At 34.3% G+C, this 27,047-nt stretch overlaps 1 protein-coding gene across 1 annotated transcript in view; it reads right to left on the reverse strand.

Moving 5' to 3' along the window:
* Positions 1-27,047, reverse strand: part of DNAH12 (dynein axonemal heavy chain 12) — a 248,469-nt gene that overhangs the window by 119,058 nt on the left and 102,364 nt on the right. The window contains exons 32-42 of the mRNA XM_063113846.1: positions 25,577-25,660; positions 24,787-24,975; positions 23,348-23,467; positions 21,337-21,525; positions 19,520-19,671; positions 16,489-16,627; positions 15,009-15,175; positions 10,056-10,311; positions 8,033-8,332; positions 7,313-7,491; positions 5,979-6,171 (exon numbers count right to left, since the gene is read on the reverse strand). Coding sequence (XP_062969916.1) covers positions 5,979-6,171; positions 7,313-7,491; positions 8,033-8,332; positions 10,056-10,311; positions 15,009-15,175; positions 16,489-16,627; positions 19,520-19,671; positions 21,337-21,525; positions 23,348-23,467; positions 24,787-24,975; positions 25,577-25,660 — 1,968 coding nt within the window. The remainder of the gene's footprint in view (positions 1-5,978; positions 6,172-7,312; positions 7,492-8,032; positions 8,333-10,055; positions 10,312-15,008; positions 15,176-16,488; positions 16,628-19,519; positions 19,672-21,336; positions 21,526-23,347; positions 23,468-24,786; positions 24,976-25,576; positions 25,661-27,047) is intronic.

Here is a 27,047-nt window from a genome sequence, read left to right on the forward strand (position 1 = left end):
AATAGAAAAAGAGCATTAATGTTTTCAAAATACTATTTATATGCCAGGCATAATATAAAGAACCTTACATACATTATATAATTTAACTATAATAATCTATGAAATAGGTAGCATTATACAAATTTTACAAATGAAGAATCTAAAAGGCAACATCAGCTAGATGACAGTTTAGGAAGCTCCAGGCCCTCATTCTCCCATGAAGACACTAAATTGTCAATATACAGAACAAAATACCTTTGTGAGAACCCTAGAAAGTAGTTAAGTTAAGCTGCAGCACTCAGGAGAGAACATAAACAAGAGAAAGGACCGTTCTAAGAAGGGTAAGAGAGTACTACACATTTTTCTCACCCTAGCCCCTCCTCCATCTAGGCATATTGTAGTGAGATCAGGAGAATCCCACCCAAATCCTGGCTCCTTCCTCATGAAAAAATGAATAGAGTTAAACTTGAGTCCAGTACTCTGGCTTATTGAGGGGCTGTCTCACCTGGCTTGGGGCACTGACAGGAACAACAGCATAGTTTGGCTACCAGGTTGGAGGACATTGAAAACAGAGGTGAGTGTCCTAGTGTGTTAGAGAAACACAGACTCTGCAATTCAACAGAAAGGCACAGGGGCAGTGGGGAGGGGAAGAGATTAAGGTCAGAAGATACAACAGAAACAGAAGCCAAAAGCTCCTTAGAAGAAACAGGAAATCAGGACAGTCAAAAGCACTCATATATACCAGAATGAAAGCATACACAAAATCTCAAAGAAGACACATGCCCAGAAAAGGTTTGAGAGGTTCTAGAATCTCTACCAAGGTTGACTGATGTAGGTCTTCTCCTGTATGACACCAGTCATAAAGACTGTGAGAGATGGCTGTTTCTCAACAAATCTCAACAAAAGATCACAAGCATGCAAAGAAACAGAGAAATATATCCCAATCAAAGGAACAAAATGAAATTCCAGAAACAAATTATAAGGAAATGCAGATCTATGAACTGCCCTATAAAGTATTTAAAATAACTACCTTAAAGATTCTCAGGGAGTGAAAAGGGAACACAGATAGAAAAGTAAATCAGGAAAACAATGCATGAACAAAATGAGAATGTCAACAAGGAGATGGAAATTATAAAATATAACCAAATAGAAATTCTGGAGCTGAAACATAAAATAGCTAAACTGAAAAATTTACTAGGGGGTTCAACATTAGACTCGATTAAACAGAATAAAGAGTCAGCTAACATGAAACAAGTCATTTGAAATCACTGGGTCAAAGGAGCAAAAATAAAAAAAGAATAAAGAGTATTGAGAGACCAAGGGACTTATGAAACACCATCAAGTGGACCAAAATAAGCATTATGGGAGTACCAGAATGAGAATAAAGAGAAAAAGGGGCAGAGAACCTATTTGACAAAATAATTTGGGAAGCCCAAAACTTCCCAAATCTGAGGAAAGAAATGAACATAAAAATTTAAGAAGCTCAATGAATTCCAACTAGGATAAACTCAAAGAGATCCATGCTGAAAAGTATTATAATCAAACCATCAAAAGTCAAAAACAAAAAACAAAAAAAGAGAGAGAGAGAGAGAGAAAGACTCTTGAAAGTATCAAGAGAAAAGCAACTTGTCACATACAAGGGAGCTTTCATACAATTATCAGTGAATTTCTCAGCAGAAACCTTACAGACCAGAAGGAAGTAGGGCGATGAAAGCAAAAAACCTATCAACCAAGAATGCTGTAGCTGGTAAAACTATCCTTCAAAAATAAAGGAGATAGGATAATCTATATCAGAACAGAGAGTCCAGAAATAGACCCATAATTAGAGTGAAAAGTCAATTGATATGAAAGGGTACATATGATATAATTTCATTCAAGTGAAGTTCAAAAAGTAGCAAAACTAAGATATGGTAATAGAAATCAGAATAGTGGCTGGTTATGGGCATGAGGACTGACTGGTAGAGAGCACATGTGAATTTTCTGGGGTCGTAGAAATGTTTCATATTCCTGATTTGATGGTGGTTGCACAGCTACATACATTTATTGAAACTAATTTTTTTTGTACACTGAAGATCCATTATTTCACTGTACAAAAATTTTAAAAAGAGGAGAAATTGCTAAAACAAACAATAAACAAAAATTAGGAGAAATTAAGATCTTTCCAGATAAATACTGAGGGAGTGTCGGGCCTTAAAAACTAACACCACCTTAAGTGACATTACAAGCAGCACCATTATAGGCCCACAAGGACGTATTAACATGGCAGGCTAAGGCGGCGCCGGGAGGAAGTAGGGTGAGAGTGTCTGCGGGAACCTTGCCTTAGCCCTTATTGGCCAAACACGTGCTTCTGCGCTTGTGAACACTGCGTGGTTGCAATAGTTAGGCATTGAGACAGGATGCATGCCCTTGACCTTTAAGCTGATAGGATTATGTTAAAACCTCCCCTCCCCATCTGCCTATAAAAGCAAGTGCTTGTGTGGTAATAAACAGAACTGCTCGACAGAACCCCCTCTGTGTCTGAGTGTCCTTTAATCCAGGCCGGTTGGGGCCGCCGTGTGCTCACCTCTCTTCACGGCTCTCTTCCCCCGTCTCCTTCCAAAGGGGACAGGAGGGAAAGAGTAATCTGGGCCATTTGCTTGCCCACCGAAAGGAACGAGGCTAGGGCTGTTCGGGTCGGCCGGCGGTGGACCCAACAAGGGAATTCATTACCACTAAAACTGACCTATAAAAAATGTTAAAGGGAGTTCACCGAGTCAAAACAAAAGGACCTAGACAGCAACATGAAGCTATACAAAAGTATAAAGTTCTCCAGTAAAGGTAAATATATGGACAAATAGAAACACTCTAATATCATAATCATAAATCTATTTGTAATTCTAAAAGACAAAAGCATACACATACACACAAAAAACTATAAATCTATATTAATGAGTACACAATATAAAGATGTAATTTGGAGCATGAATAACATAAAGTAGGGAAGGGTTGGAGCTATAAAGGAGTAGAATCTTTGTATGAAATTGAAGTTAAGTTGTTACCAGTTAAAAATAGATTGTTATAACTTTTAAGTTGTTTTATGTAATAGCAAAGGTAACCACAAAGAAAATATAAAATATACACAAAAGTAAATGACAAGGGAATCAAAGCATGTTACTACAAAAAAAAAATCAACAAAACACAAAGGAAAGAAATAAGAGAGGATATGAGGGACAAAGAAGCCACAAGACACATAGAAAACAAATATCAAAATGGCAATAATAAATCCTTCCCTTTCAGTAATTACTTTAAATGCAAGTGGATTTGACAACACAATCAAAAGACACACAGGGGCAAAATAGATTTTTTTAAAAAAGGGATCCAACAACATGCTGCCTACAGGAGACTCATTTTAGATCAAACTAAATGGAAAAAGATATTTCAAGAAAATGAGTAACTAAAAGAGAGTAGGGGTGGCTATACTAATATCAGATAAAATAGAATTTACGTCAAAAACTATCACAAGACAGAGAAGGACATCATGTAATGATAAACAGGTTAATTCACTAGGAAGATATAACAGTTATAAATATTTATGTATCAAATGTCAGACCTCCTAAATATATAAAGTAAACTTTAATAGAATTGAAGGGAGGAAGTTCCGGTCAAGATGGAGGAATAGATGGTTCCCAGCATCACTCTCTCCCACAAATCAACCACTTTACAACTATAAAACTGTAACATCAGCCAAGCTTGGGCCACTGGAGCTCAGGGAAAGAGGAGGGGAGACTACAGAGTTCATGAAGGCAGGAGAAACCATGATGAGAGAAAGAAAAAACTGCTCTGAGGGTTTCAGGCGGCCACTTTAAGGCTGGAGCTGATGAGTGCACGGAGCAGGAGCCAGCAGAAGCCCCAGCTGTGCCCTTTGGATGGAGTTGTGTGGAAGTGGCAGGGGAGATGGGGGCCTTGGTGGCCCCCAAGACAGCAAGACCACTAACAGGGTTCCCATGGACACACGCGGGGGCAAGGAGTCAGAACAGCTGAAAAAGGGGAGCCATTCAGATGCCGGTGAGTCATCACAAGGGTCTGGCGCAGGGCCTGTCCCATGGGAAGTGTTTGGAGCATGGGCGATGGGGGAGACAGGCCCACTGGGAGAACACTGGGACACAGCAAGGACAGCTGACCTGCCCCCCAATAAGCATAGTACCACTCAGAAGAGACTGGTCGGAAGTGCAGAATTGCATGGGGTGCAGTTTGATGAAAAAACTTAGGCCCAGATCAGAGTTTCTACACAACCCAGATCCACTAGGTCTCTGGAGAGCCGGAAGTACCTATAAGGTCAACCATTAAATGCTCAGCTGCACAAAAAGCCTTCCCTAGGGAAAGAGCAGCAAACCAGCAATTTAGCTCAACCACACAGCTCAAGTACTGGTTCTCACAGGAAGTTCCTCCATTTCAGAAGTAAGCAAAGGACAGAAAACTAGTTCCAGCCCAGGCACACAACCAGCACCTTGGGGCCTGCCTCGGAAGTGGAGGCTTGGACCCAGAGACCAGACCCCCCTCTCCCACAACCAGGCACACCATGCCAGTGCCTCGGGGCCTACCCAGGACCCAAGGCATGGAGCCAGGGACCAGACACACCCTACAACCAGGCACACCACTAGTGCCAAGGAGCATGCCATAAACATCACCTCCGTGTAGGTGGCCCACCACAGCCACCACAATAACCATGGCTGCCACAAAAGCGGCTAGATGCCAAAACCACCACACAGATGGTCCGCCAACCACTGGAGTGCATTCACACAAGGAGAGTCACCAGCAGAGATAAAGAAAAGAAGAGGATGTCTCTTTCCACAGAGCCCATTTCAGAGTAACAGAAGCACCTGCTCTATGATAATATTGGGGGACCTAATCACACCTCTCAGCTTTGGACAGATTGTCTAGGCCACAAATCAACAGGGTAACCATTATTCTTTCAGAAGGAGAGAAGAAATCTAGGGTAATTAGACGGGAGAGAGGGGAGGGAAAGAAGGAGGGGGAGAGACTGGATAAGGGGCATAAAGAATAATTATGATTTGTAACAACATATATGCTAGTAATATTGAAAAAATAAATAAAATAAAATAAAAGTAGTTCAATTCACCACTCAAAAGAAAAAAAAAAAAGAATTGAAGGGAGAAATAGACAGCAACACAATAATAATAAGACTTCAATACCCCACTTTCAATAAGTATAGAAATCTATTTAGCCAGACAGAAAATCAGTAAGGAAATAGAGATCTTGAACAATAAGATATACCAGTTGGAACTAACAGATACATATAGAACACTCCAGCCAACAACAGCAGAACACACATTCTTCTCAAGTACACATGAAACATTCTCTAGGACAGACCACATGTTAGGCCACAAAACAAGTCTTAAGAATTTTTAAAAGACTGAAATCTTTTCCAATCACAATGGGACAAAACTAAAAATCAACAGAAGAAGGAAAACTGGAAAATTTACAAATACATGAAAATTAAACAACGCATTCCTTAAGAACCATTGGGTCAAAGAAAAAATCACAAGGCAAGTTAGAATATATTTTGAGACAAATAAAAACAAAAACACAACATACCAAAACTTACGGATTCAGCAAAAGCAGAGCTAGGAGGGAAGCTTAAGCTGTAAAAACTTATATTAAGAAAGAAGAAAGATCTCAAATCAACAACCTGACTTGACACCTCAAGAAACTAGAAAAAGCAGAATAAAACTAAATCCAAAGCTAGCAGAAGGAAAGGAATAATAAAGATTAGAGCAGAGGTAAATGAGATAGAGAACAGAAAATCAATAGAAAAAATTAACAACATGCAAAGCACTTAGGACAGTGCTCAGCACACACAGTAGGTGCTCTATGAAGAATATTATGATTATTATCACCACCTGTTCATTCAGCACACAGCCATACAGGCTGGCGCTCTTTTCACAGGTAAAAGAATACACTATTGTCATTTTAGACACTAGGTTTCCTTATTATTTTACCTTCATATCGTCTCTCCATTCATTCATACCATAGCTTTTAGAAATTTCTGGTTGGAAAATCTGCATTTTTGCCATGGATGTAGCCAGGCGAGTTAAAGACTGACGACCACTTCCTCCAAGTCCAACAAGCAGAGCATTTCCACCAGACTGCTTTAGAATTCGACATATTCTTGATAAATGTTCCAAAACATACCTACCACAAAACAACAATCTTATTATATATGACAATATAAATGTATATTTACATGTTAGCATTGCTTTACTTCCCTAGAAGGATGTAACTTTGCTGTCCTATATTTTGCTATCCCAATTCAAAGATCTTACCATCAAAAACTGTGATTTTTCAAAAGCAGTTACAATTGGACATTTGATGTAGAGGAAAACTAATCAAAAGTTCAAATTCATGAAATTTAATATACAAGTTATACAAAGAAAATAAAATCTTAACCCCTATACTGGAAATTTTTTGTTGCTTTTATTAAATACATTTCTTTCATCTCTTAAAATTAGGATTTCTTATGTGAGAAACAGAAAATTAGTTATCTACAAAATAACAAATTTGAAAAAGACACATAGCCTCACTAGTAATAGAAGAATTAAAATTAAAACCACAATAGAAACCATCCCAGTCTCCTCAGATGGAAAAACTTACGAAGTCTGGCAATCCTAAGTGTTGGCAAGGGTGAGAAACAATGGAAGTTCTTAAAAATAATAATCATTTTTGAAGCTATTTTGACAAAAATTAATAAAGTTGTAGGTGCTTTTTTTTATATCATGACACAATAATGCCACTTCTAGGAATATAGCCTAGAGAAATTCTCACACATGTACCCAAGGAGGTATGCACATAAATATTCAAAGCATTTTAGATAATAGCAAAAACTAGAAATCACTTAAAGTTTATCTCAGAAGAATGACTACATTGTGGTATAATTAATTATATAATAGAATGCAATATAGCAGTAAAAATTCATTTTTTGTGTCTCTCACAAACAATATGGAATGAACCAACCTGAAGAAGAACACATCCAATATAATACTATTTATATGCAGTTTTAAAACATGAAAAATAAGACTGCACATATATGTTTACAATTACACATGTGTAGTAAAAGTCCAAAGAAATACAAGTTTCTTTTTACTATAATTGGCTATGATGGCGGATGCAGTGATGGAGGGTTAGCTACAACAGGGGACTTAAATAAATTTTATGTCTTAAGATGGATGAAGGGTAATTCACTGTATTTTTCTTTATACCTTTTTGTACATTTTAAATATTTCATTATAAAAATTTATAAATAGTAATTTCAAGCATCAATACCAAATGTAGATACCTAAAAACAACAAGATTCATTCTTGTTTTGTGAGTTTGGTTATATTCATCTAAGCACTGGTCCACAATATCACTAAAATGATGAATATTTGTAATTTCAATATACACTCTATCATCTCCTTCAAGATCGGGATTCATATAGTCACCAAACATGAGATTTCTTAAGTTCTCTTCAGTTACCTATAGAAAGGAAATCAACAAATTACCAAAAAATTTTTTTCGAAAATAAATTTAAGAAAATGTACAAAATTTCATTTCATCCATGTTATGGAATGATAATTAGATAATTCTTTTAGAAATTAGGGTTGTAAATAATACACTTGGAAAATTAATTCCTGAAGTTATATCCTTAGGAAATAAAAAGAAAAGAAAGAGGTTTTTTTCTGTCATATGTTTTGTTGTTGTTATTTCTTCTAGAGGCAGAAGTCATTCTGGGCAAGTCCCATTATTGAGCAGTTACTAAGGGATGGGTCATCATATTAAGCAGTTTACATCTATTATATCATTTAATCCCTTTCATGTAGAGATTTATTCTTTAAATAACTTCTATGTTACATACATTCCTCTGAAGACAAATCTTCTCAAACACCTATCTATGAGGAAAGCTAAAAGAATATGTTCATTAAGAAGCAATATTTTTAAAAGACGTTAATTGATTATAAAAGTTCATCCTATTGTATTCTTTTAACTTAATATGTTTTTAATCACTGAATATACTCACTGGTGCATTCTCTTTCCTCAAGTGTAAAAAGATACCATCAAATGATTCTTTAAAATGGTCCTTTATAACAGTTTTGGTTAATTTGAACAGCCAGATTCGATCATCATCATTAATGAGACGATCATAAAACACTCGGAGAACCTCATGCACAAACAGACGGATCATAGTGTGCTTGCTCTCCACAGCATCTCTTTTGATGAGTAAGCATCCCCGTATGACACGTGAAAAATCACGCAAGTTGAAAGTATAATGAGATTTTGTAGGAGTAGGCAAAAGATTTTCTACAGATTGTTTATATATCTGAAAAAAGCAACAAAGCAAGAATAAAATGCTTATCAGCAAAGTCATGTAACAAATAGCATATTACAAAAAATATTTCATCTATCCTATTAGATTATGTAGGCTTAGAAAATTGTATACTACTATGCCTAACATGGCATATATGTTTATTTTGGTTTATAGCGCTCAACCAGACATTATAAAATTGAGGGATCTTAATATTATCTGATTCCATCCAAGCCCAGAAAGTTGCATACTTTTATTCCCAGTTATTATGGTTGTTCCATTTAAAGGTTAATGACCTGGGGTTAAATAGTTAAAAACTTTAGTTGAGAGTGAAATCAGATAACTCGTTCTGAGAAGCATTCCAAATGAAGAGCAGGATGAAATAATTTCCTTTTCATTACCATTGACTTCAAAACAAATCAATTTGTTCTCTCCCTTCCCTTCTCTCTCTAACCCCTTCTTCATTCTATCTTAATTGGCCATAATATGGAAATGAAGTATATTTTTACTATATGCTGAATTCACCAAATAAAGTTTAATATTTTCTTTAAGGTCGGTGAATTAAATCTTTTATAATGTAGCCCGAGAAAAAGGAAACCAAACAAAATTTTTTTATTTGTATGTGTTCTGTGATTCATCTCCCTGCCCTAACCTCTACACGTGGTAAAGCTATAACGCTTCAAAGACAAGAAAGAAAAAAGAATTCTGTATCCCATTCTACCTGACTAGCTCTCCTGCCTTTGCAAGAGATGCCTGCAATAAAATTATTAAATTTTATAAATAGAAACACTTTTCTGTATTAGAATAAACATACTACCTCTTTGCTCACAGTTTCTCTACTTTAACAGCAAAAATTTTCCACTGAAACAAGTGGAGAAGAATTTTAGAAAGATAGATGCTCCTGGAAACTGATAAAATGATTCTAGGGAAGCTTTTTGCTTCCTGTTGCAGTAATCTCAAAGTGAACCTCTCTTATCAAGCTTCCACAAAGCTTAGTTTGATGAGATTATCACTGACTTACCTTTAAAAATATACTTTTTTCATTTTGCCATCCTAGATGAGGCTGCCTCTGGCCTCCGAGCAGAGGTAGATAACATGCCCTGAATAAATTAAGAGCTGTTCTTTGGCCATACGAGCAGTCTTGTTTTCTTTTCCCACCCTTGTATATCCTTATTATTATTTTTTCACTGCTACTTCTAAGTTATATGGCCCAACTAAAATATATTCATAAGCTGCTTAAGTTTCTTTTTTAAAAAAGACAACATGAAGAATGGGAGGGAAGATAGAAAAGACAATATTAACAAGCAGCAGAGTAGGGACCTAACAATTAGAGAAACACCTATGATGTGGCAGATGATTTCCTTATAACAACCTTATGAAATAGATATTTTATCCCATTTTAGTGATTAAAAAACTGAGCCTCTGGAAGGTCAATTACTTGCTTATGGTCATATGAGGGTACTTCAACAGTTCATGGAAAGATTATCTTTCAATTCTATTTTTCCATGACCTTGTTGAAGTACCCTCATATAGGTAGGAAATAGCAATCAAGGCTCAACTCCAGTTAGATTTCCTAATTTCAAAGCATGTGATCTTTCTGTTCAAGTCTCCTGAACAGTTTCTCTGATACTGAAGACCAAAGTAAATGGCTAAGGAAAAAAAATATTTTTTAAAAAGTAAGGACCAAATGAGGGAAATATGTAATACTAAAACATTTTAGATTGCATTATTTGCTCACCTCCATAGTCCCATTGACTATTTGGTTCCCAGTTAAAAAGAACTCCGGAGGAAATTCATGAGTCCTAAGGTAGAATGCTACAATTGTTGAGAAGATTCGGACCATAGTTTCATCACTAAAAGAATTAATAGTGCAGATGTTGAAATGTCGAATAAAACGAGGAGTGACTGGATTTCTTCCACCACCTGGAGGGCCCATGGCAGCTATCAGCTGAATGTCAACCAATGTGATTTTACTTGTGTCCTTAAGGTCATACCTTGAAAGCACATACAAAATTTTTAAAAATCTGTTATAGGAAGTAAGATGGAGTGAAATATAAATCTCCCTAGAAGTTTAATCTGAATCTAGCTTCTCTAAAAGGAATAACTTTAGACACTGCTTTGAGGAGAAAAAAAATTTTTCAAAGGAAAGGAGGAATTAGGATTATTTTGTTATTATAACATATTCACTCTACACATTTAGTGATATAGTGTTATTTGAAAGTGGACTTGCATTAGTTATAAAAAACTAATGTATAGCAAACTCTAAGACAACCACTTTAAAAAGTTGAAAAAGAAGTATAAGAAATATGCTAAGAAAGGAGAGAAAATATAATCATATAAAATGTTTGATCCATAGTTGGTTGAATACATTAATGCAGAATCCATGGGTACAAAGGGTTGACTGTGTATCAATTACCACTTTAAACATCAATGGTCTAAATGTACCAATTAAAAGACAGAGATTGTCAGGGTGAATAAAAATACAAGATCCAATTACCTGTTGCCTACAAGAAGCCCATTTTAAGTATAGTGACACATATAGATTAAAAGTAAATGGGTAGAAAAAATATACCATGCTAGCACTAACCAAAAGAAGTCAGGAATAGCTATATTAATTTCAGACAGAGCAGACATCAAAGAAATGAAAGTTATCAGGGATAAAAAAGCACATTATATAATGATAATGGGGTCATTCTACAAGAAGACATAACATTCCTTAACATGTATGCACCTGACAACAGAGTGCCAAACTACATGAGACAAAAACTAATAGAACTGCAAAGAAAAATAAATAAATTCACTATCATAGCTAGAAACTTGAACACCTTTCTATCAGAAATGGAGACACCCTAGTGGGGAAAAAATCAGTAAGGACATAATTAAACCATCAATCAACTGGATATAATTGACATCCATAGACTACTTAATCCAACAACAGCAGAATACATATTCTTCTCAAGCTCACATGAAACATTCATAAAGAAAGACCACACTCTGGGCCAAAAAACACACTTTAACAAATTTAAAAGAATATGTCATACAATGCCTGCTCTCAGACAACATGGAATTAAACTAGAAATTAAACAGAAAGATAACTAGAAAATCCCCAAATATGTGAAAATTAAAAACATGCTTCAAAATAACACATGGATCAAAGAAGAAATCTCATAATAAATTTTAAAATATTTTGAACTAAATTAAAATAAAAACATAACTCATCAAAATTTGTGGAACACAGCAAAAGCAGTGCTTAGAGGGAAATTTATAGCATCGAATGCTGTATTAGAAAAGAATAAAGCTCTAAAATCAATAATCTAAGTTTCCAGTTTAGGAAATTTAAAAAACAAAGAGCAAATTAAATTCAAGGTAATCAGAAGAAAAGAAACAATGAGAATTAGAACAGAGGTCAATGAAATTGAAAAGAGGAAATCAACCAAGAAAATCAACAAAACCAAAAGCTACTTCTTCAATAAAATTGATAAGCCTCTAGCCAGGCTCACTAAGAAAAAAAGAGAGAGGACATAAGTTACTAACATCAGAAATGAAAAAGGGATATCACTACAGATACTATGAACATTAAAAGAATAATAAAGGTTTACAATGAACAACTCTATGCCCACACATTTGATAACCTAGATGAAATGAACCAATTCCTTGAAATACACATTTTGCCAAAACTCACGTTGAAGAAATAGACAATCTAAATAGGCCTATATCTATTAAAGAAATCAAATCCATAATTGATCATCTTCCAAAACAGAAAACACTAGGCCCACATATGTTCATTGGCAAATTCTATCACACATTTAAGGAAGAAATTATACCAATTAATAATCTCTTTCAGAGGATAGAAGATGAGTGAATATTTCATAACTCATTTCATGAGGCCAGCATTACCCTAATACCAAAACTAGACAAAAATATTGAAAGAAAACTACAGACCAATATCTCCCAGCAACATACATGCAAAAATTCTTTACAAAATAGTAGCAAATCAAATCCAACAATGAAGAAAGAATTATATATTACAACTAAATAGGATTTATTCCAGGTATGCAAGGCTGGTTGTACATTTGAAAATCAATTAATGTAATCCATCACATAAATCACATGATCATACAGATGCAAAATATTTATTTAACAAAATCCCAACACATTTATCATAAAAACTCTCAGTAAACTAGGAATAGAGGGAAACATCCTCAACTTAATAAAGAATATATACAAAAAAACCTTACACCTAACATCATATTTAGTGATGAGAAACTTGAAGCTTTCTCACTAAGACCAGGAACAAGACTAGATGTCCCCTTTCATCACTCCTTTTCAACGCTGTACTAAGTGTTAGCTAATACAATAAAACAAGAAGCAGAAATAAAAGGTATACAGATTGGAAAGGAAAAAATAAAACTGTCCATGTTCACAGATGACATGATTGTCTATGTAGAAAATCTGAAAGAATCAACAAAAAACTCCTAGAACTAATAAGCTATTATAGCAAGTTTGCAGAACACAGAGTTAATATACAAAAGTCAATCACTTTCTTACATACCAGCAATGAACAAGTGGAGTTTAAAGTTAAAAACGCAATATCATTGCATTATTATCCTCCAAAGTGAAATATTTAGGCTTAAATCTTAAAAACTATATACAAGATATATATGAGGAAAACTACAAAACTCTGATGAACTAAATCAAAGCACTAAATAAATGGAGAGATATCCCATGTTCATGGATAGGAAGACACAATATTGTCAAGATGTCAGTTCTTCCCAACTTGATCTATAGATTCAATGCAATCCCAATCTAAATCCCAGCAAGCAGTTTTTTTTAATATTAACAAACTGATTCTAAAGTTTAGATGGAGAGACAAAAGAACCAGAATAATTAACACAATATTGAAGGAGAAGAACAAAGTCAGAGGATTGACAACACCCAACTTTAAGACTTTCTATAAAGCTACCATAATGAAGACAATGCAATATTGGCAAAAAAATAAACAAATGGATCAAAGAAACAGAATAAAGAGGCCAGAAATAGACCCATATAAATATAGTCAACTGATCTTTGATAAAGGAGCAAAGGTGATAGTATGGAGCCAAGATAGTCTTTTCAACAAATGGTGCTAGAACTGGACATCCACATGCAAAAAAATTAATCTAGACAAAGACCTTATACCCTTCACAACTACTAACTCAAAATGGATCACAGACCTAAATATTAAATGCAAAACTACAAAACTCCTGGAAGACAACACAGGAGAAAATCTAGTTGACCTTGGATATGACGATGACTTTTTTAGATACAACACAAAAAGCACAATCCATGAAAGAAATAGTTGAGAAGCTGGACTTCATTAAAATTAAAAACTTCTGCTCTGTGAAAGACAGTGTCAGCAGAATGAGATGATAAGCCATAGACTGGGAGAAAATATTTGCAGAAGACACATTTGATGAAAAAGTAATATCCAAAATATACAATGAACTCTTAAAAGTGAACAATAAGAAAGCAAACAACTTAAGTAAAAGATGGGCCAAAGTCCTTCACAGATATCTCACCAAAGAAGATATACAGATGGCAAGTAAACATATGAAAAGATGCTCCATCATACATCATCAGGGAAATACAAATTAAAACAACTATGAGATACCACTACACACCTATGTGAATGACCAAAATGTGGAACACTGACAACACCAAATGCCAGAAAGAATGCAGAACACTCTCATTCATTTACGGTGGGAATGCAAAATGGTACAGCTACTTTGGAAGGTACTTTGGTGTTTCTTACAAAACTAAACATACTCTTACCATATGATCCAGCAATTGCACTCCTTAGTATTTACCCAAAGGAGTTGAAAACTTACGTCCACACAAAACCTGCATACGAATGTTTTTAGCAGCTTTATTCATAATTAACAAAACTTGCAATCCACCAAGATGTCCTTCATTAGGTGAAAAGATTAATAAACTATGGTACATCCAGACAACAAAATACAGCACTGAAAAGAAATAAGCTATCAAGCCATGAGAAGACATAGAAGAAACTTAAATGCATTTTACTAAGTAAAAGAACCCTATCTGAAAAGCTACATATTGTGTGATTCCAACTATATAACATTCTGGAAAAGTCTAAAATATGGAGACAGTAAAAAGGTCATTGGTTGTCAGGGGTTGGGATGGGGGAAGGAATGAAAAGGAAGAGCACAGAGGCTTTTCATGGCAGTGAAAATACTCTGTATGATATTAAAATGATACATACATGTCATTATATATTTTTTCCAAATCCATAGAATGTACCATACAACATGAAGAGTGAACCCTGATGTAAAGCACAGACTTCAGGTGATTATGATGTGTCAATATAGGCTCATCTACTGTAACAAACGTACCACTCTGCTGGGAGATGTCGATAATGGAGGAGGCTATCTATGCATGTGTGAGGATGAGGGAAATACAGGAAATTTTTGTACCCTCCTCTTAGTTTACTATGAACCTAAAATTCCTCTTAAAAATTCAACTTAAAAAAATATATAGAAAAGCCTTCCAAAAATTTCTGTATAGAAAAATCTGAGCAACCATTTTTTTCCCTAAATAGCTTGAAAAATGTATTATTCTGCTTTGAAAAACTAAAATTTAAAATGAGATATGATTCCAGCATGACTTATTAAGACTTCAATTGAATAGTTACCAATTTCCACAGTCAAAAAATTGCCGTAATAATTCAATAGGAGGTTGAGCTCCATATTTTTCCAAAGCAGGCATATTCATATCATCTATAAAAATTACACACTTCTTTCCCATAGGTGGTCCAAAAACTCCTTTGCGTCTTTTATCCAATCTAGCCATAATAATGTTCTAAAATGTAAAGAAGAGTAGTTTATTTACCTATAATTGAATTATGAACTTATTATTATTATCATTGCTTATGTTAAATAAGTACCAATAACAAGAAAGACTTATGCTGCCAGAATCCATGGGATTTTTACCAGTAACAGTTACCATTTGCTTAATTTGTCAATGATTAACTTAACATTAAGAGCTTTATTTAACATCAGAAAAAAAAGGAGTTTAACTGTCTTTGTAAGAAAATAATGCCAAACAGCAGTATATATGTGTGTTTATTTTTATTTTTTCATATTTAGGGTGATATTGAACTTCATATTCAATGTCATTCAAAGAACATTTATTGAAATCCTTCTGTGAACTCAGAATTGTTACAGACATATATTTACATATTGTATTTATATTGTACACACAAACATTTACTTCTACAATATTTTCCTCATTGGATACCCCAACATATCTATTAACTTTAACTTAAAATTTAAAAGCACTAATCTTTACAACCTTTAGAATCTTTTTATAGCTGACATAAAAGAGGATGCTTTCTTGTATTTCTGATATTTTTAGAATTCACTTGCCAATTGCAAGAAGGAATAGCAAAATTATTGTTTTCATTCAAATAAAGTTCCCCAGCAAAGAAGCTCTAACTTTGTAAGATTTTGAAGTTAAGTGAATTCTAAAGGCTTGAAACAACAAAAATGAAGTCAAGAAAGAACGAATAGGCATAAATTTAGGAATAGATGTTAAAGCGGCAATTAGAAAAAGTTTCATGAAGTAGTTTCATTTTGGCACATTTTGGGGGAAAGGGCAGGATGCACAGCTACATGGTTCCTGTCAGGGAAGGTAACCCAGTAAGTCCCATAGAAGGACCATGGTTTGAAAGATCCACTAAGCAGCAAATGCCCCTAGGACCATCCAGGAGAGTCTACAAAGAACAATCAAAAGTTCTCTAGTTCAACCCCCCCAAACCCCTGCGTGTGTGTGTGTATGTGTGTGTGTGTGTGTGTATGTGTGTGTGTCTTTCCCTTATACTCCTTTCTCCAGTTAAGAAATCAATTGCTGCTGCTTCTCAGGCAAAAAAAAAAAAAAAAAAAAAAAAAGGTGGCAAAGCTCCATAATCCAGTATTAGTGTAAAAATGTTCTCTTAAACTTCTGACATTAAAACATTATTTCAAAACTTACGTGTAACTTCCCAAATAAAAGTTTTATTTAAACTCATAGAAGATATACACAGTTGCATATGTAATATCCAATTTTAAACACTTATCAAATAAGGTAAAAAAATAATAATAATTATGGACCCATGTTTCTGGCTTTAAACTAACCTGAACCTGATTGGCACTGGTCCGTGCAGAGAAATTAACATAAAATGGAAAGTACCGGTCCTTTTCCAAGTGATTCATTAGCTTATCCTTCACATACGCTGATTTTCCTGTACCCGTCGGACCCACAAAAAGCAGTGGCCTTTATGAAAACAATAAATATATCATTCAAAATGGAAAAAAATTCGGAATACATTTCTAGTAGAGGTGGGAGTTAGTTGAAAACTTGAATAATAATCAAATCATCTTCATCTAAAAACTGACATTTTTACCTATAATTGTTATTTCATGAAAGACTAGCATGCATACATAGCAACTAGCATACATATTTGCTTGATGTTGCAGAGACTTTAATAGTAACAAACTATTATTTGAATAGACTTAATGTTGCTACATGCAAAAACACTCGTAAAACAAGATATACCATGTTTAACTTTTCAGGAAAAAAAGTCAAAGTTTGTCTCCTCAAAATAGTGATGTATTTGTACTTTTTAGACATGGGGGTGGCAGTGTGGAATAGAATCCTAAGGTGATGACAATAAGAGAGGTTTAGGTTGTTTCACATTTATCTCAATAGCATACAATTTTTGTGAGAGATGAAGCGACAGTGAATTCTATAGCTAATAGTTATGTATACCTGCTAATAGCATTTTAATATTAGTTCAGTTACTAACTGAAAATATCTGTCTAAACGCAAACTCTAAGGAACCCATTCAGTGGTACCCCAAGCAGAGTTTCCCATCCTTGAGTGACTATAACTAACTTTAAGCGGAGAAAAAAATATATGAGTTTATGTTCACAAAACTCTGGGGAATCCCAGTTTGAGAAAAGCTGCATTAAAAATGAAATACTGTCATTTTGAGTGATAACTTGTCACCACACATACATAAAGACTAGGACAAAGGCTGGCACTGAAACTGAGTAGCAATATTCAGTCGTAAGGGGTCATCTAAGTGACCTGAATTATTGCTAATATTAAATTTTTAAATTACCATCGAAGTACAAACACAAAATTAATGTTCTTTTAAGGGCTGGCCCATGGCTCACCTGGGAGAGTGTGGTGCTGATAACATCAAGGCCAAGGGTTCGGATCCCTATATAGGAATGGCCAGTTATCTCACTTGGGAGAACGTGGTGCTGACAACACCAAGTCAAGGGTTAAGATCCCCTTGCCAGTCACCTTTTTAAAATAAATAAATAAATAAAGTTCTTTCAGAACTAGAGTGACCCCTAAGAATTTCTCTACACGTTCCAGTCTGAGTAATATTCACTTTGTGGAAAGCTATTTAATAAAATAACTTTAATAAATAAAATACTGTTCTTAATTTAGGGTCTGATATAGTTTGGGTACATTTGTCTTCCCAAAGCTCATGATGAAATCTCATCCCCAATGTTGCATTATTGGGAGGTGTTTAGGTCATGGGAGCAGATCCCTCATGAATAGATTAATGCCATCCCTGGTGGGGGGGGGGGGGGCGTGTAGGATGTTTGAGTGAGCTCTCACAGGAATGTATTAGTTCCCAGGAGAGATAGTTGTTGAAAGGAGACTGGGACCTCCCCTCTCAGTTGCATCCTCTCTCAGTATGTGATCTCCTTGCACCCGTCAGTTGCCTGCAGCTTTCTGCCATGAGTGGAAGCAGTCTGAGGCCTGAGCCAGATGCACCTAGAATAGTGAGCCAAATAAACCTCTTTCCTTTGTAAATTACCCAGTCTCAGGTATTCTGTTATAACAATACAAAAATGGACTAATACAGGATCCATGGATCAACTGAAGAAATTCTTAGAATTTACAGAATCTGTGAGCTTGGATGACAAAAAGGTCATATCTTCGCTTTTGCTATCCTCTGACTAAAATGTAGCAACTGTATTGACAGTATCTGTGTCTTTGTCACCAATAGAAATCATAAATATTATCTTAAACATTACAATTGCTATATCTCAAAAATATCACTCATGCTCATTATTTCAAAGTTATTATAATCATCAGACCTATTGCTGGATCTTATTACTTAATGTGTTAATAAAGGACATATATTACTACTGTATTCAAATTTTAATAAATGCATTTCAATTTAAGTAGTTTCCTTTATAATTCTATGTTTCTACTTATTCATTTCAAAGTATTATTCTGACAAATTTTTCTTGACACAAAAGAACTCCTATACTAGAAATTTCCCAGAATTGGCAACTGCCTTCCTTGCCTAAGAAAGTTTTTAACATTAGTCTTTGAATGCAAAAATGCAACTAAAGATACAAAATAAGGATAAAATAATTTTCCCTCATAAGCTATTTTTCCTATTTTTTTAAAAAAGATAAAATGGTCTCAAAATGCACTAAGAAATAGGTTCTTTAAAAATTAGGTTTTAAAAAAACAAACCATGACATTTATAAATCCTATATAAACTTCTTGAGTTTAATTAGTATTACTGATAAATTATGATTCATGTTTTCTTTTTTCTTTTTTTTAAACTAAATTTGACCTGAGGATATGCCTAATGTTTGAAAAGAAAAATTATAAAAATGTTTTTAAGAAAGTTGGTATGGATGTCTAGGCTTTGATCAATTTTATGTGCTTTTTCTGATATACTCTTGATTTAATTCTGGAGTTTATCTTAAGTTATGGAATCCAGAACTGGCATTGGACAATTTGAAAAATGCTATATGTAATGGGAGAATGGGTATCATGGTTAGTTTGATATCTCAGCAATACATTGAACGTTTAAATAGAAGGCATACCTTTTCAACAATAACACTGCAACTGATTTTAAGTCTGCTCTTACAAATAAGAGAAATATAAAGTGGTATATGAGGCAACAAAGAATGATGACTAGGGCTTTGGAGTAAGCAATGGGAAACCTGAACTGGAGGTATTCAGATGGCGATAGATGTCACTTTGGAAATGTCAATTAGCTCCCCAGGGTTTCACTTATCTGAAAATGGATGATGACCTCAAAGTTTACATCAAAAATTGCTATAATCCTATTAGAATGTCACTGTTACATTTAAAATTCATGTTTATAGCAGAGTTCCTTACTTTGCATTGTTAATACTCAAATCCATTAGAAATGTATATCTAACTGTGTCCATTGTAGGAACTATAATATCTTGAATCTTGACACGTTTATCTCCTAAATTGGTACTTTTAATTAATTCATTCCAATGGAGCCAGCGACCTCGGTTTTTCAACTATAAGAGAATATAATTTTTAAAATATTATAACTTTGCACTTGCTTTATCTGAAAGTTTCTTTTCAACATTTACACTGTTATTATATTTGCCTTTTAAGGCTTTAGCCTTTTCTCCTTTTTATTAGGAAGTATTAAATTCATATAAAAGAATGTAGATAACATTTGTAATTCATAAAGCAAATTAATAAAATAAGCATCCATAAATCCACAACCCATTTTAAGAAATATACATTTTTCTTTACATTAATATTCCTTTTTTAATGGTAATCCAAAGAACGTAATGAAACTTTATCACAAATTCAACATATCTAGAATTTCAGATATTTTTGCCCTTATGTCCTCTTAACACCCTAATCTTCCCAAAATGCCTTCAAGATGTCCTTTTGCATATATCATTTATTTGAAAGCCACTCTAATGTATCTCAGGTTATAATTTGCTGTATTTGGACTTTGTGTTTTTCATATTTTAAAGTAAATGGGCAATAATCTAACTAAAAACAAAACATCACATGAACTCCCTTATATTTGCTTCTCTAAAATTATTCTCTTTGGCATTTTGATCCAGGCTGATATTCAGCCAGGACATGTAGGCATAGCTATACTAATTGTTACAATATTGAAATTCCTCTGAGCCACTGACCGAATAGCTGCTGTCCTGACACCCTGAGTGCCTCCCAATCTGCACACCCACAACACCCCCCCACTCCCTACTATCTTCTCCTGGCCCCTCCCTGGAGATCCTTAGGCCTCACTATCAAACAACAAAAAGAGTTAATACCTAGCAAAGTAGGGGAAGTCTAGGACCCCACTCCAGTGCTACGACTGGCATCAAAGAATCTTTCCCCGTTTTCCAGCAAATTTAATATGTCTGCATTATGTTTTTGGATGGTAGTAATTTTGCAAGTTTGGATAAACATTTCTTTATTAATTGATATTCTTACTTTTTTAAGTTTTAGCTTTTATTTTTATCAAAGTTATATATGCACATATTTTAGTACTAAAAATTTTACATGGTTAAGAAAAACAACAGTTCTCTACTTCCATTTCCCCCTTCCCAGTGGCAACAACCTTTACCTCTTTAAGCTGGTTATTTTGGTATTTATCTTCAATTCTTAAAGAACATGCTTGTGTTAGCATTTTTTGATTTTTTATGTTTAGAGATTATTTTATACATTCCCACTATGATTAATGAGGATGAAGCTCTCTTTCTGATCATATTCTTAAAATTCTGTGTTAATATGATTTGGTCCTGCACTATTAGGAGAACTGGGTTCAAGACCTGGCTGTGCTAGCCACTCCTTTCCTAGGTTTGCTTCTTTATCTGTAGAACTTGAGATTTAGGTAAAATTATAACAAAGGCTCTATCCAGATCTTATGGGTTATGAAATAACATTTTTATGAATCAAATGTTTATTCAAATACCTGCTGTTTAAAGAATCCTTTTGTGAATTATTTTATAAAGTGAAAAGATAAATTTAAATATGAAATAATAAAATATTATTAGAACAAGTTTATCTTTTCTGCCCACAAGTTACTAAAGAGAAGGAACTAAAAAACTCACTACAGGAATTAAAATAACTCTAGCATGGAAACCCAGGAGATTGTTTGCTGATTCAAAGCTTTGTATTTTATGTCTTATCATAACAAGCATTTTATATCATACCTCATACATGTAGTCATATACCAGGCCTTTTTCATCAAATTGGCATTCCCATTTACCCACAGAGTCTGGCACTGGGTTTTCTTCATCTTTTCCCAGTATGATTAATCTTATGAAAGCATCAAAAACAACACGACCAGCTGTATCACAACTTCCTCCAATGGACCAAATCAGAGAGAATATAAAGCAAGCCTGTAGGTTAAAAAAAAAAAAAAATATATATATATATATATATATTATTTGTAGTAATTATTTTAAGAGAAGTTTAATGAAAAACTTAACTAAATTTAACATATAAGGGCCTGCTCAACCTGCTTAGAAAAGGTCACACATATAAATAAAGTGGAATGGAGCAAAGCTAAGCCACATAGTCATTTCTCCAGCAACAGCTATCAAAATTTTAAATGCCCATGCCAAATCACCTAGAGATTTCTCTTTTGGGAGTTTATCCTCAAATATATTCCCACCTGAGAAAATGATATATGTACAAGAATATTCACTATAGCACTATTTGTAATAGCAAAAGATCAGAAACAACCCAAATGTTCTTCAAGAGGGATCTGCTTAATTGGATTATGCTACATACATGAAATACATGCAGTTGTTAAAAAAGAAAGTAACTCTGTAAGTACTGATATGGAACAATCCAAGACATATTGTAAGAAAAGATGCAATCAGTTCATATAGTATGCTAATTGTAAAAAATGTATACATAATAAAAGTGTATATGTATAAAATACCTTTAGAAGGCTACATAGGGCACTGATAATAGCAGTTGCCCTGAGGGTGGCTAGAGGACTGGTGTGGATAGAACACCTACTTTTGCCTTTTGAATTTTACTCTAGATACATGACTTATCTAGTCAAAAAATAAATCAAATATACTTTAAGAGAAAATTTTCAATGAGGCTACGACTTAAATGAGTCTCTAAAAGTAATTTTGAACCATTTGAAAAAGCTGAGAGTTTAGGTCTGCCATCCTAAAATAGGTTTAGGTTTACCAACCTAACCTAGAATGATAATTTTCAGGAAATATATAATTTGAAGATGATGTCAACGAACTATTACTAGGATACTTTTATTTTATAAAAGGTAGCACAGATAGATATGGAAGAATGTTAAAAATTACTTCTATGAAAGGCAGTTCCAAACCTAGGGAGAAAAGCAATAAATAAATTATACTTCAAACATGTCTGTTCAATTTCTTCTGAGGTAGAGGGATGACAAGGGAGGAGAAAAGGAAGAGGTTATGGTTAACAGGGGACCCTGGAATGTGAGCACTCTGAGGCAGAAGATTTTCTGTGGCAAGAAGGTGAAGGGAAGATGATGGGAAAAAACTGCCCTTGCCATAGAGTAAAAAGGCATTTAAGAATAAGGTGGTGATGGCAAAGTAGCATAGGCCAGGAAAAAGAACAAAAAACTTCTTTCTTTTGGCTCTCTGATATTTTTTGCTCTCTACTGCCATAGCCTCTGGCCTTCTCTGACCTCCAGACAGACATTAGCTAACCAGGACTACTGACTTCTCCCTACCTAAGTCCTCCATGGATTCTGCCTACAACGCTCCACCCAGCTGGTTAGATGCCTGCTCCTAGTCTTTTGTAGCTAGCTTGTATGCTGCCTACATGCTAGCTTAACATTCTGACAAAATCAATTCACCTAAAGTCCAAATTGGTTAATATGAAATCCTCTTATTGTTTATCAAATTATGGTCTTTTATAAATAATAGGGTAGTTTGGGTTTTACTTTCTTGAAAGTATTTTTTTGGGGGGAGACAGCTGGCCAGTGCAGGGATCAAACCCTGGACCTTGGTGTTATCAGCACCACGTTCTAACCAACTGAGCTAACTGGCCAACCCTCAAAGTACTTTTTAAATATCAGAATACCAGGTCAGGGCAACTTTTCTTTCAGTGCTCACCAAAAAACAGCTCTGGATCTTGTCTTTCTCAATACAAATATCATTTTTCAGAAGAATGTTTTATACAGTAACTAAAAACCATATTAAGTATAAAACCAACCATAATCCAAACACGAATGTGCTTGCTAGTAGGATCATTTTCTACAACATTACAGAGTAGCACTTCAAAGAGGCGTGTGAGAGATATAACCACATTGCTATTGCTTGTAGGAATCAGTTCCTGCAAAATGAAAAGAATAAGACACTTTTCTTACCTTTTATCTTATCTGAAGAATAAAAGAAGATAAATACTTTATTTTTAAAAACTGATCAAAGCACACGTGACTTTTATAAGGTCTTTATAACATTTAAACTTAAAGAATTTAAATTAGGCACAATAAAAACATTTCTCAAATATTTTAGTTTTGCATATTATATTACAAAATTGTACAAAACCTATTCTAAATTTCTGACACACGAAAATTAGCTATTGTAAGAGAATAAACAATGTTGTAAAGATAGCAGAAATAAAGTCTCTTAATAGCCATTCATTCATTTATTTATTCAACAAATATTTATGAAAAACACTTTATACCTATATACCAAGCTAGGAGATATGGAAATAAAAGACACAATCCCTGAAAAGGGGTGATATGAAAATTAAATAGACAATATGAAAATTAAATAAGACAGAGGAAGTCTCAGGATAGAAGGAGACTACTAGAGTACCTGGGATAAACAATTAGTCCAGATTGGGGAGGGGGAAAAAGAGGAACAAGGAGGGAAATGGGAGAGGGATAAATCAAGGAAGCCTTCTCAGAGGAAGTAATAGCTGAGCCAAATTTGGAAGGAAAATGTAAGTTAGACAAGTGAAGAAGAATGTTCAAGGCAGAGGAAGCTATAAATACAAAGAAACGGAGATGTGAGTAGACACAGATTATTAAGGGGATTCTGCAGGATGTGAAAATAGGGTGTGAAGGAGGAATGACAAAAAATAAGGCTTGAGAAGGAGATAGGCGTCAGATCCTGAAAAGCTTTTAAGCTGTGTTAAGTATTTCATTATGAGGAAGAACAAATTTCTGTTGTTTTAAGCCACCAAGTTTGTAGTGATTTGTTATTACAGTCCTAGGAAACTAATACAATATGTAAAGTTTTCTCATAAAATACTAAATAAATGCATGCATTTTTAAAGACGTTTTATTTTTATTTTATTTTATTTTTTTGCTGGCCAGTACAGGGATCCAACCCTGGACGTTGTTGTTATCAGCACCATACTCTAACCCAACTGAGCTAACTGGCCTAAAATATCTTTTAAATATGGAAAATACTTGGGATTTTATAAACTTTAGACACAACAGTTTTATACAAATAGTTTAGCTGGAGTAAATTTAATCTCTGGGTTATTCAGCTGTAACTTCAGCAATATAAAACCAAATATGGATACTAAATATGTAAGGAAAAACTGGTTTTAGTTATTCACCCTACTGTCGTGACTTTACACTTCGTCAGGTTGAATGGAAACTAAAGAAACTTGAGTGTGTCAGAGAATTATAGTGTTACCTTGCATTTTTTCTTACGAAGCTTTAAAGAGGGTGGTATTAACCAGTCAAAAAGTCCTCTCAAAAGAGCTTGATTTTCAGGTTCACGCAGAGGTCCTTTCAGTGAATTCAACCATGAAGACACAAGAGGTTTCCATCCTAATTGTGAGGGTTCCAAATAAATCATGCCACAGCGGCTTACAGTGGCAGGCTAGAGAAAAAAAGACAAGTTTTCTTTTCCAGTGGTACTCTCATACCAGTCGAACTTGGCAATTATCAACTATTCTTGGCATCTTATAAGGCTCTTCATGATCTGGTTCCTGTCTACTTCTACAGCCTCACATACAAGAGTACCTCAAAAAGTCCATGGAAAAATGGAATTAAAAGATAATATGAATCTTTCCATGAACGTCTTGAAGACCCCTAGTACACTGGACATACAGAAAACTATTTGCAGTTCAACTCCCCATACACATCATTTGGAAAGTCCAGGCCCAACCAATCTCCCATCTTCCGTGAGACCAGGTCAAACACTCAAGCACCTTCCACGGTCCTCCTCTATCCATTCCCCTCTTGGGTGCTAGCTGCACTGCATACTCCTAAAGCACTCACATAGAGCTGTGCACTGGGATTATTTATTAGCATGCTTCTCATCCTCCCTAAACAAGCATACCCTGTGTTTTATTCATCTTTGTATTCCCAGTTGTCTAAGCCATTTTCTGACACATAATAAAAAATACTTCTTGACTAAATTAATGAACAAACGAATAAACAAACAAATAAACTACTGTTGTATGGAATTATGAACTTACTGACGCCTGGGAAAGGTCCATTGTTTCAAAGATAAGGCTCATCTGAGGGGACATCTGAATGATTTCTCCACTCATAAGGCAAAGCTAAAGGCAAATATTTTTCAAACATTTATTTTTAAAAATATATCAAACTTCTTAGATAAAAATTTATTGTATTTATAAGATAAGGTATTTCCTGTGATATAATGGAACAAGTATTAGAATGGAAAACAGAAAATCTTAAATCTCGGTCTAGCTCTGTCAATTACTTACTAGGTAAGCAAATACTTAACATCTCTCAGTCTCAGTATCTTCATCTATAAAACAGGGATAACATCTGTCTCATAGATGTGGGGGAAGGGGAGCTACAAGACAAAGTCCCACAACTATAAAATCCTATGCAAATATCAGTTTGTACTACAGATAAAATTATATAAACACTCCTGATTTTATAAAGCTGCCATAGACCTTTTATAAATGGAAAATAGAAAACAGCATAATGAGCACTCATATTCCTGTCTCCTAAATTTAATCAATGTAAACATTTTGCTACATTGGCATTGTCTCTTTTAAAAAAATATTTCAGAGTATTACAGACACTATGGCATTTCACATCCAAATTTCAGTGTCTTTAAAAAAAGGACATTTTCTCTATAACCACAGTAACATTATCACATTTTAACAAAATTAACAATAATTCCTCAATGTCATCTAATACTCTCAATATTAAAATTTTCTCAGTTGTACCAGAAATGTCTTTTCAATTGATTTATTCAAACCAAAATTCAATCAAGGACCATGCATTGTGTTTGTTATGTTTCCTTGAATTCTTTTAATCTAAAACATTTCCTCTTTTATCAAATATGTCAAAAACTGAATTTATCAGCTGCTTCCTTTCTCTCAAGTTCCTATCTTGTTCATTATTATTAGTCATCCTATCTTCTCAACTCCTTGGCTTGCACCTTTGGAATTATCATTAACTGTTAATAATATTAGTAATTATTAACTGTTGCTATTCCCAATTAATTTCATTACTAAGTTTTTATTTTTGTTTTTTGTTTGTTTTTCTTTTAACTTCTCAATATACATTGTAGTTGATTTTCATGACCCTTTACCTGTTCCTCTTCCCCTCTCCCTCTCTCCCCTCCCCCCCCCCACATCGTATCTGTTCACTTGTCTTAAAAAGTTCAAGGATTACTGTGATTGTTGTGGAAGAATTTTTAAAATTCTTCCTCTACATTTATTTTTCAGTGTTTCCTCTCTGCTTCTGCAATCATCGCTCTAGTCCCAGTTTTGTGCCTATTGACTTATATGTCAACAGTGAGTCATTTAACATTTCTGGTTTTAGTTTTTTAGCTGTAAAATAACTGAATGGTGTAAGGGTGGATTTCCAATATGATAGCAACTAGCCATATGTGGGTCTTTATATTTAATTTTAACTAATTAAAATTAACTTAAAAACATTTTTCTGGTGTCTGGCAAGTACAGGGAT

Source organism: Cynocephalus volans, chromosome 11 (genome assembly GCF_027409185.1).
Source record: "Cynocephalus volans isolate mCynVol1 chromosome 11, mCynVol1.pri, whole genome shotgun sequence".
Lineage (NCBI taxonomy): Eukaryota > Metazoa > Chordata > Mammalia > Dermoptera > Cynocephalidae > Cynocephalus > Cynocephalus volans.